General features: G+C 54.7%; 1 protein-coding gene across 2 annotated transcripts; it reads right to left on the bottom strand.

Annotated features, from left to right (window-relative positions):
• Positions 1–377: 377 nt before the first annotated feature.
• Positions 378–10502, bottom strand: EPHB6 (EPH receptor B6). 2 transcript variants are annotated; one of them, XM_055284308.2, is made up of 19 exons: positions 10369–10502; positions 9425–9538; positions 8719–8799; positions 8225–8425; positions 7851–7915; positions 6796–7579; positions 5912–6067; positions 5222–5578; positions 4933–5057; positions 4546–4708; positions 3893–4007; positions 3565–3617; positions 3254–3373; positions 2875–3122; positions 2461–2634; positions 1507–1656; positions 1066–1259; positions 788–943; positions 378–676 (listed from the first exon to the last, which is right to left on the bottom strand). In XM_055284308.2, exons 4-19 carry the CDS (start codon positions 8322–8324, stop codon positions 568–570), a joined length of 3069 nt encoding a protein of 1022 aa, XP_055140283.1. In that variant the 5' UTR covers positions 8325–8425; positions 8719–8799; positions 9425–9538; positions 10369–10502; the 3' UTR covers positions 378–567. The 2 variants fall into 2 exon arrangements, with proteins under 2 accessions (XP_055140283.1, XP_055140285.1); XM_055284310.2 differs by lacking the exon at positions 9425–9538 and having other exon boundaries at positions 8225–8799.
• Between the last annotated feature and the right edge of the window lie 599 nt (positions 10503–11101).

Below are 11101 nucleotides of genomic sequence, written 5' to 3'. Positions count from 1 at the left end.
GAGGCCTGCTCATCACCCCTTCCGACAGGAGCGCTGCATGTCAGAGCACGGTAAAAACAGGCCAGCCTGCTTGGGCACTCGGTCTCCACCCCAGGGTCATAAGTGGGGAGAGAGAGAGCCCTTCCCAGGACACCCGGGAAGATGCAGGGAAGCGCAGAGCTTGTGGAAAGCGTGTGAGTGAGGGAGACAGGAGCGGCTCCGGGAGTGGGAAGTGGGGCTAGGTCTTGCCAACTCCATCTTCAATAAAGTCGTTTTGGGATCCCTGCCCAGCTGCCCTTCTGCATCTCTGCGGTGCCACCTGCCGGCCCCACCCCTCTGCTCCCACATTGAGGCCTCCCTCACCCTTCCTTGCAGACTGAGGCCTCACCACACCGAACTTGCAAATTCCCTTCTTTCCCTTTAATGAGGAGGGGGCTGGTGGAGAGGAGGAGGACCGGGGAATGCAGCCGTCGGGAGGGTCGGGTTTGGTGTGGGGCATCTCTCTCAGAGGCTGTTGGAGCCCGGCTCACGTCCCACATGTCCCTTCTCGGACCAGTGTCCAGAGCTGAGTCACGGGCATCGTCATTCTCAGACTTCCACTGAGCCCTGCTGCCTCAGGTGTTGCTGAAGGAGCTGGATGTGGTGCAGCAGCTTCTTCTGGTGGCCAGCCAGGGTGATGCCCAGGGCAGGCAGGTCTCTGGTGGGGAGGGAGGGGATCAAATCTGGGCCAGCTTCTCCGAGATCCCCCATACGAGCCCCCAGCCAGGGGCCCGGAGCATTCGCCCCCACCCCACCACTCCCTGCTTACTCCAGGCTGAGCTGAGCCACATCACTGAAGGTACAGAGGCCAAACTTGGAGAAGTTGTCCTGGTAGCACTCCAGTCCAATGGCTGAAAGCCAGGCCTGGGGTGAGTCCAAACAAGGAAAGTCCAGGGCCACAGGGGTCAGAAGGGCCTGGGAAGGCCTAAGAGGGGAGGGGCAAGCAGGGTCAAGGTCTCCTCTTCATCTTAGCCCCTCTCCTCAGTTTTCTTTAGGTTTGCATCTACCCTCCCTGGCTTTCCCAGGCTCTAGCCCCAAGCTCCAGACCTTTCCCCTGGGTCCCCGCCAGCCTGCAGGGTATCTGGCTTGCGGATCATCTTGTCGAATGCAGCCACCAGCTGGTCAAAATAAGGCCGCCGGGCACGGTCCTTCTGCCAAGTGTCCAACATAAGTAGATGTAATCCAGGAGGACAGCCTGGAGGCGGGGGCAGCCGGAACTCCTGCTCTATTGCATTTAGTACCTGGGGGTCAGAGAAAGACTATGACGATGGGAAGTTTTGTTAGTAGAGGGGAGTACTTTGTTGGGTAAGAGGGTGGGCTGGAATCTGGTGGAGCATGAGGTTGGAGTGGAGAAGGAACTCGAAGATATGGTAATCCAAGAGCCATGAGATCTTAGAATACAAACGGAGTAGAGAATGGAGGTCCTAGAATGTTCCAACCTGGGAGGGATCAGGGTGGGAAATCAGCAGTGTCTAGGTCGGTGCTCACCTCCTGCTCACTCATGTCCCAGTAAGGCCGTTCTCCATAACTCATCACTTCCCACATGAGTATCCCAAAGCTCCAGACATCACTGGATGTTGTATGCTTTCCATGTGCGATGACCTCTGGGGCTGCCCAACGAAGCAAACAACTTGGGCCCTGAGGGGTAAAGTCAAAAGCAAATAGTAATAATCATAGTAATAGTCACGTTCATTGAGCAACTACTATGTGCTCAGATATGTCGAGGGTTTTACATCAGGCATCTCATTTAATCCTCATAACAACCCTCTAAGGTGGATGATATCATCTCCATTTCACAGAAGCAGAAGCAATAGTCACGTTTATTGAGCAACTACTATGTGCTCAGATATGTCAAGGGTTTTACATCAGGCATCTCATTTAATCCTCATAACAACCCTCTAAGGTGGATGATATCATCTCCATTTCACAGAAGCAGAAGGAATAGTCACGTTTATTGAGCAACTACAATGTGCTCAGATATGTTAAGGGTTTTACATCAAGCATCTCATTTAATCCTCATAACAACCCTCCAAGGTGGATGATATTATCTCCATTTCACAGAAGCAGAAGGTGAAGCTTAGAGAAAGTGAACTTGTCCAAGGTCACAGAGCTGGAGAGCAGAGTGTTAAGAATTTGTCCCCAGCTGTGCTGACTCTGGAGTCTGTGTAATCTCCACAATGGGGGAAGGGCAGGAGGTAGTTCTAGATTGTTGCAGGTCTCCTCCCCTCCTTCATCCCCTTTCTTTGTCTTGATCCCTGAAATCCCTCAAACCCCCTTGCCTAGGCCTTCATCTCCCCATCACACAGGACAGCCTCCCTCCTTTTAGGGACTATGACATCCCAGCTGAGGTACCTACCCCAGATTCCAGTTCACCCCCCACCCCAGCACCTGCTGGGGCATGCCACAAGGCCCCAGGCTGTGCCCCCAAGGCTGTGCTCTCACCTGAGGACTGTGGCCAAGACGGGCCACCTTGCACACCAAGTGGCTATTCACCAGCACGCTGTGGGCAGACAGCGAGCGATGGACGAAGGCAAAGCTGGACAGGTACTGCATGGCAGCAGCCACTCCCCGCTGCATGGCCACCAGCTGCAGGCTGCTGAACTGGCCCTCCCGCTGCTGAGGGGCAGGGGCAGGGGCAGGGGGCAGAGGTCAGTGATCGGAGACAGGGGGAGACCTCAACATACTGCACAGCAGACACCAGCATGAGAGGGGGAGGGTGTGGAATCAGAAGATGGCTGGGAAGGAAGGACAGAGGCCATGCGAGGTGGGGTGGTAAGAAGCAAAGACACAGGACCCTGTCTCCTGGAAGCTTTCCTGGACCCAAGGACCCTCCTCCTTCACCCAGGCTGGACTGACCCTGAGGAAGCTGTCCAGGGGGCCAAGCTCCATGAACTCCGTCAGCACCATGAGGGGTCTGCTCTTGGTGACCACGCCCTCCAGCCGCAGGATGTTGGGGTGCTGGAACTGACCCAGCACCGCGGCCCGGCCCAGGAAGGTCATCTGCAGGCTTTCGGCGCCCCCGGCCCACAGGGCCTGGATGGCCACAGTCTGCTCCCTCCGTCCCCGCGGCTGCAGGCGGCCCCGGCGCACTTCTCCAAAAGAGCCTGGGAGAATAGGTGTAGGTTGGAGTGGGGATCAAGGCTCACAGCGTCCTGCTGTGTTTGGATGGGACTCTGGCCAGGGGAGGCCACAAGGGAGCCCCGTCGCTCTGATCCCTGCCTTGCCTCTGCTGTACCTGTCCCAATGACCTCCTCAATCTTGATATAAGCAGGATCAACCTCCCGGGCAAGTTCTCGGATGGCCTGGCAGGGGTCCTCGTAGGTGGAGGGGTCGATGTAATACTTCACCCCGAGTCCTGGAGGGGTGTGGAGTATGTTATGAGCGTGTTGTGAAAGGCAGGGCTGCCCGCGCACCCCAGACATGCCCACTTACTTCCAGAAGATTGTGCCAAGGAGCGCCCTCAATCTTGAGGGGATCCAGCCTTGCCTGCCATGTGCCCCACCCATGTGTTCCCCAGCCCCACCCATTTCCTCTCCTCATCCCCACCTGGGCTGCTGTATTGCTGCAGCTGCTCTGTGTAGCCAGTCCCACGCCGCTTCCTGAGGAACAAAACAGTGACAGGGGATGACGCTCCCATCTCCACCCCCTTGCTGCCCCCTTGTCACCCTCGCAGACTGCTCTTTAGTCGGTCTGTGGAGGGGGGACGCCAGCCTGGCCCTCCTGCCCACCTCCACGTGGGGCCCAGGGCAGGGGCTGGCTGACGGGAGGAGTGCCAGTGTGAGGTTTCTGCAGCGGGCTCCAGACTTGGCAGGACTTGAGGTTTGGCTGTGGAGTTAATGGTGCTGGGCAGAGTTGGGCAGGGGTGGGGACTCACCGCTGGAAGACAACCGCCAGCACGGTGATGGCTGCCAGCAGGAGGAAGGCCAAAGCCCCCAGGATGGAGCCGATCACCAAGGAGAGTCTCTCCGGAAGCTGGGAGGACAGCTCCCCTGGGGGACCAGCCGACAGGGTCACAGGTGGGCCAGGTCTCTCACAGGTGCTTGTTCATGTGCCCAGGCACCCACACACACCACAGGCACACACAACACGCACGCGCATGCTGCAAACCTCCCACATCCATGCACAGGGACACACAACACACACACACGCCCACGGCCCTCCCACAGCCACACACAGGGACACACAACACACACACACGCCCACGGCCCTCCCACAGCCACACACAGGGACACACAACACACACACACACGCCCACAGCCCACCCACATCCACACACAGGGACACACAACACACACACACATGCCCACAGCCCTCCCACATCACAGTCAACATGCATACATACCCTACAACCCCCCATCTCCCCGAGTAGCCCCTAGGTCAGCTGCTGAGCAAAAGGCACTCTCCTTTCCCACAGAACTTCTGGTTGGAAAGCACTGGGCCAGGGTTCAAGGCCGCACAGTCCCTGGGCCTCTCCTCACTACCCATTTGGGCCTTCACCTGCCCATCTGGCCCCTGACCCCTGCTCACCTTGAGGAAGCGTCTGGAAATAGACTTTGCCCCCGTAGGGGCCGTGGCCGGCAGCAGTCCGGGCCCGCACCTGGAAACCATAGATGTGGCCAGGGCTCAGCTGTGTCACGGTGGCAGTGTTGGTCTCACTGGTCAGGGTGAAGGAGTGCGATTCGTCTTCTGCCTGGGGGTGACAGTCACTCACTCCCTGCTTGGCCCCCTCTTGCCCCTGCTTCTGCCCCTAAGGCCCCCAGCCACCCTCCCTGGTTGACAGGGCTCTCAGACACATGCCCAGTGCTGCAGGCTTCTGGGCACCTCTCCTTGCTCATTCAGCCTCTGGCCCCCACTGTGGGGACTGTGAGCTCCTGCCAGCCCTGCTGCGGACCCCCACCCCCTCCTCCTGCGCACCTGGTCATAGTAGCGGAGCTGATAGTCCAGGATGTTCCCATTGGTCTGGTCGGGCTGCGGCCAGGACACCGTAATGCTGTTGGATGCCCGGCTCACCTGGTGCACCACAGGGACAGCAGAGGGCACTAGAGCGCAAAAGGAAAATTATTACGGGGATAGGAGTCCCTGGGAGCAGGGTCAGCCTTGAGGGGAGGGTGGCAGGGGTGGACCAGGCTGGAGATCAGGAGTAGGGAAGGGGGCGCAAAGGAGCTGAGGCAGGGGACCCTGAAGGCCAAGGAAAAGGGCTCACCTTCATGGCTGGTGCTGACATTGATGGCTGCAGCCTGAGGAGGGTCAGGGCTGAGCTCAGACACCCCATTGACAGCCTGAACCTCTAAGACGTAGGGTACATGTGCCCGGAGTCCCCCCACTAACACTCGGCTCTCAGTCAGGCCTCTCTGGCGAGGGTCGAAGTGGACCTCATCCCTGCAGCGGCGACAAGTGCCCCCACCACCGCTGGCAGGCTCCTGGCGGCCTTCACACTCCTTGCACACGACATTGAAGAGCAGGTCTCCTCGACCCCCCAGCTCCCGAGGCAGGCGCCAGTGTAGCATGAGTGCTGAGCCTTGCACCTCAAACCAAAGCTCCTGGGGAGCCGATGGAGGACCTGGGGGGCCGGAGGATATGGCAGTCCAAGGGCCAAGAGGGCAGGAGTCGTGGGGGTGATTGAGGAAGGAAGGAGCCAGGGGAGGGTGGGTGGCCCATAGGGGAGGAGACAGAAGAGCATGGGGTGGGACCCATGCCAGAGAGGCAGGATGTGGGCCCAGGGAAGGATGGGTCAGGGAGAGAAGGGGGTGGGGACAGGGAGGGGAGGAAGCCAAGAAAATAGGGGAAAAACAAGTCACTCCAAACGCAAAGAGCCCCCAGTGTTGCCTGCTCCCCCCACTTCTGGCCCCTCTCCCAGTCTCTTTCCCACTGCAGGGCTGGGTGAGGAACTCACCAGTGCAGGGGGCCTCTGGTGGGTCGGAACTGGCCCGGTAGAAGCCCTCCAGGCAGGGGCAAACGGGGGCTGCTGGGTTGGGAGCGTGGCTGCGGGCAGGGCATGGTGAGCAGGGAGCATTCCCAGCAGAAGCCTTATAGAGCCCCCGTGGGCAGGCTGAGGAGGCAGAGAGGAGAGTGGGGGCGTCACACTCGCTCTGTCCACCCACCCTGAGCTCCCAACACACAGCAGGTAGGTATCCTCGCAGCCTTCTCTTCCCCAGAGCTGGTTCTCCTTTTCTTCCAAGACTGAACCCCACCCTCTCTTCCCTCAGGCAGAGATTTCTTCTGCCAATTGCTGGGACAGAATTGCATTTCCATGGATGGAGAAAGTGAGGTGCGGTGGGGGCTACAGACAGGCCCAGTGCCAGATGTGGGTGTTCCCGGCTTATTGCATAAGCTCCCTCTGCGGAGGCCTGCTGCTGCAGTCATTCTCCCTAGCTGCCATCCACTGCCTTCCTCTACTTGCGTCCCTGTCACCTGGCCCAGCAAGGCAGGGACCCTCCCAACAAAAGGGCGAATGGGAACCAAAGGACTCTATTCCATAGTAACCCTGGAGCTGGAGCTAAACTCCTTTTGGTCTCCGTCACTTCTCAGGCCTGAAGACTTAGGAGAAGGCAATTGCTGTGAAAGACTCCAGAAGATTCCAGAAATTTCAGATGAATGGGTGATAGCAAGTTTGAGTGCTTTAACAAATAAAATTAGGGAAAATTGGGGTCCTTTCCTAAGATGGCTTATTCCTGACCTTTTGCAGATAAAATGAATTTTGGGGTGTTCAGAAGAGGAGCCCAAAGGCTGGGGGTGGGTGGGAGGTGTCGGGCAAGCACAAGACGAGTGGGCTCTCACCTTGGCAGGCCTTGTCTCCTCGTGCTGGTTGGAATCCAGGCTGGCAGCGGCAGCCCCCGACAGCTACCATCCACTTGCCCTCCCCGTTGCAGTGCAGCCTGGGGGGGCTGCCTCCCGCCTGGCCCCCTACTCCATCCTCCTCTGGCTCTGCATGAGCCACACAGGTGCCCACAGCTGCCACCAGGGAGGCCCCCCCAGCCCCACTGGCCTGCGTCTCTGGAAAGGAGGCAAAGGATCGGAGCACGGCGGGGCAGGTGTAGGAGAAGAGCCTGACAGCAACCAGGGCCAGGCAGGCTCCCGTGTCCTGGAAGGCCACGTAGAAGCCGCGTTGGGTGAGAGGCCCAAAGCTCCGCTCTTTGACGTTCAGTTGCAGTCCAGCCCGCTGCCCGGCCCCGTGGGGTCCCACAGCCCACGCTGCAGAGGAAGAAGAGGAGGAGGAGGAGGAGGAGGAGGAGGGAAAGCTCTCGTCTGCTGCAATTGTGTCCACCTTGGTCCAGCGTTTGAGGTGCCAGGAGGAAACGCTGTCAGGGCTGTCGGGCTCCTCAGCCTGACGGTAGTAAAGGGTGAAGGTCTCCCGGCAGGTGCCGCCGCTCACGCCCAGGCTGGAGCATGCCCGCACAGAGAAGTGAAGGCGAATGTGCGCCCTCTGGGCCCCGCGCCGCTCCACAAAGTGTGTCTGCAGCCAATTGTCCTGCCCGGTGCCTGGCGGGGCCCCCGCCACATGACATGCCTCAAAGGTCCGAGTCAGGCGTCGCTGGTCGTCCAGAACACTCACCTCGTCCCACTGCAGGAAGGGCCAGGAGAAGCTTTAGGGGCTCCAGGCTTAAGCAAGGCGAGGTAGAGGGTAAAGGGAAGGGGACGTTATCTCTTCCACTGAGACTTAAAATTAATGACAAGCAAAGCAGATAGAGGATACCTTGAAATCTTGGTGCTCTAGAGGGAGGGATCCTTTTCCCATAATCCTCACCCAGGGTTTCCTTCATGAATTCCACTCTCCAGGGAACAGGGAGGGGCAGGGACAAGGGATTCAGGTTCAGAATCAGAGTGGCACTCACCCCCCCTGGTGGGTAGGTGAGCCAGCCAATCTCAGATGTCTCTCCAGTGGTGTCCAGCAATACCTCTGCCCAGAAATAAGAGGGGCACACAGTGGCCAAGCCTCCAGCCAGCACTGCCAGCCGCTACTCTATTCCCACCGGGAACAAACCCCCCCCCCCACCCCCGGGCCCATGTCTTTACCAGCAGGAGCACAGCTGTCTGTCAGGGTCCTTTCTCTGACAAATCTGATGTGGGTCTTCATTATCCTCACCACCATGCCTTTCCCTTGATTGATGTCTTCACTCTTATCTACCTTTTCTAAATCTTTCCCACTTCCCCCTTGCACTGGGTCTCTATGGCAGGTCGGGGTTCTCCTGTCTCCCCTCCCTCTTACCTTCCAGAGCCAGAACTGAAGACACCAGGAGCAGCACCCATAAGCTACACACCATGCCCGCCAGTCTGTTCCCTAATTGGGCAGCCCCTTCAGTAGCCATGGGACATCTTCAGGGCGTCCACCATCGCTCCAGCCACCACCCTGCTCCTGGGTGGGGCTGCAGCTTTTGCAAGACTCCGGGTGTACAGCTAAGCTTGCTTCCTGAGGAGGCACACAAGACCAGAAGAGGCAGGTGGGAAGAAAGTGTTTCTTCATATACAGCCCAGGCTCCAAAAGCTGACCCCATGTCTGTGTCTCCTCCTACAGCTCTCAAATCGCCCCAGCACCCACCATGGGACAGAAGCCAGGTTGCCTACTGCCTCTCCTGAGCCTGTGCACATTTGACCATCTTGGAGTGTTCATGCTTACTCCCTGTGTGGCCCTGTCGCTGTGTTCATTTCTCACAGCTCTCACTCCTAGAAGTGGGGCAGAGGGTGTTTCTGGGTCAATATTACCCTTTTTTTTTTTTTTTTCTGCAAGAGGTTATTCCAGTTCTTTCTCTTCATTTACTCTCCTCCCTTCCTCCAACAGCCACCCTGTATTGGAAGTTAGAAGATTTTCATTAAAGGCAGCTGGTTAAGAAGCTGCTGCATCCTACGGACACATGAATTGAATCCTCACAACACCGCCCCACCCCGGATGGACCTGGATGCTCTAGAAATTTCAGAGGGGCAGTGAAGCAGTGAAGCGGGAGGGACACAGGAAGATGGCTGTGGGGTATGATGGGAGGGAAGGGACCAGAATAAATGCAGAAAGAACACAGGCATGAAGATTCAGTCTGATAAATGAGACAGTGCAGGGAGGGGGCAGAGCTATGGAGGTCTGGCATACACTTTGTGAACAAAGATCCTCATGCCCCAAGGGGTGCATGTTTTCCTAGAGCTTACAGAAGAATAACCCTATGCCTTTTACATATGAAAAGATGCTTCTCGTTTGCTCACATTGAAAGGAAACCATGTTAAAACCACAGCAACAGGCCATTTGTTATAGAAGGAATATTTGTGCCTCCCACCCCCACCATTCATATGTTGAAATCCTAACTCCCAAGGTGATGGTATTAGGAGGTGGGGCCTTTGGGAGGAAATTAGGTCATGAGGGTGGAGCCCTCACTGATCATGAGATTAGTGCCCAGATGAAAGAGACCCCAAAGGGCTTTCTCACCCTTTTTCTGCCATTCGAGGACACAACAAAGAGGGCAGTCTGAAACCTAGAAGAGAGGCTTCGCCAGGAACTGACCATGCCGGCACCCTGATCTTGGACTTCCCAGCATCCAGACTGTGAGAAAGATATTTCCATTGTGTATAAGCTACTAGGTCTATTGCACTTTGTTATGGCAGCCACAGTTGCCTAAGACAACATTTTTACCATGTTGGAGAAGGTATGGGAAATAGGTTCTCTTGTACATACTCTGCTTGAGTCCAAATTGGAATATTCTCTTGGGAGGACAATTGGGTAATACCTTTCCAGCAGCTACATTGTAAGAATGTTTCCTTCAGGTACTGTATACTTGTATGGGTTTGCACAGATGTTTGAACAAAGACATTAATTGCAAATTGTTTATAAGAGAAAAGGCTGTAAACTAACTGTCCATCAATTGGAAGACGGTTAAAAATTATGGTACATCCTTAGAAAGAAATATGGGCAACTGTTTATGCACTAATATGAAAATCATTTCCAAGTGAAAGTGGGACAAAGGAGAACAGTGTAAAGTAAGCTCCCCTTTGTTAAGAAGGATATATACACATACATATGTATGGAAGGATATCTATGGAAGAGCACCCAAAACCTGTGAAAAAGGCAAAGGAAGTGGACTGAGACCCAGTGCAAGGGAGACTTACTTTCATTGGATTCTCATTAATTGTATCCGTTTAAATTTTTGCATTCTTAAACTCTTGCATGTGTATTATTCTTTCAACTAAATCATTAAAATTTTCTTTAAGACTATAGGATAATAACTACTTAGTAAAGTTAATCAAAACAGTGTTCATACCCTCTTAATGCCTTCTCAGAACTATGTAGTAAGCTATCTCTTATATAAAACCTTCTTGTGCCTTCAGAAGGCACACCATTAAGCTCATGAGCAAATGAACAGAAGGAATAGCTACCTCCAGTGTCACAATGAAGACAAACAGGCTGGGCACCTCCTTTGCTTGTTGATCTAGAGATTGGTGGTTCTCTATCTCTCCTCGTGTCTGAGTCTCAGAAGTCTGTGAATTGGGTGGACTATAATCCCTTTATTTCTGTGAAGAAAAAAAAGAGACATGTTGCCCAGCTTGCTCAAAAGACATGGAACTGAGAGAAAAAAAAAAAAAAGCCAATTAGAAGAGAAGTTGTGATTTGTTTTTCCTGGATATATATGGCCTTGGGATTGTTGAAAACTATCATAAAACAAAAATCAAACTATGAAACTTTAATTGTGACAAATATGAAAATCATAATTTGATTCCTGCTAATTTTTTTCTGGTACTGCGGGCTGTGCTCTCCATGAAGTTATCATGGAAAGACACCATTTCTACATATGTGTGGGCTGACGTAGAGTGGGCACCTGCCAACTAGCCCCTGAAACTCACCTTTTATACATCTTTAACCCTATTTGTGAAATAGAGAGTTCAATTTACAGCCTACGGAGACAAGTAAGGTGCATTTCCATATGGAAAATTGCTCTCAAGTAATGTTCTTTGCAAAAATGTCTGAAATGCTACTAGGATCCTTCACAGGTGAAATAAATGCTTTGGAGAGGAATGGGGAGATCATGAAGTAAAAAGCAGGCATAGCTATTAAATTCTGTAACCTTGGCACCATCACCAATGGCTGTTTAATAAATATCCTAAAGTAATT

Source organism: Symphalangus syndactylus, chromosome 6 (assembly GCF_028878055.3).
Source record: "Symphalangus syndactylus isolate Jambi chromosome 6, NHGRI_mSymSyn1-v2.1_pri, whole genome shotgun sequence".
NCBI classification, from domain to species: domain Eukaryota; kingdom Metazoa; phylum Chordata; class Mammalia; order Primates; family Hylobatidae; genus Symphalangus; species Symphalangus syndactylus.
Note: the sequence above shows the minus strand (reverse complement) of the source record. Positions and strands in the feature narration are given on the sequence as shown.

Coding starts and splice junctions, on each gene's coding strand:
- EPHB6 (XM_055284308.2), bottom strand. CDS start 8,324: ATGGCTACTGAAGGGGCTGCCCAATTAGGGAACAGACTGGCGGGCATG. Junction 5,579..5,911: donor ACCAGAGGCCCCCTGCACTG/GTGAGTTCCTCA, acceptor CCGGCCCCCCAG/GTCCTCCATCGGCTCCCCAG. Junction 3,123..3,253: donor TGAGGAGGTCATTGGGACAG/GTACAGCAGAGG, acceptor CTATTCTCCCAG/GCTCTTTTGGAGAAGTGCGC.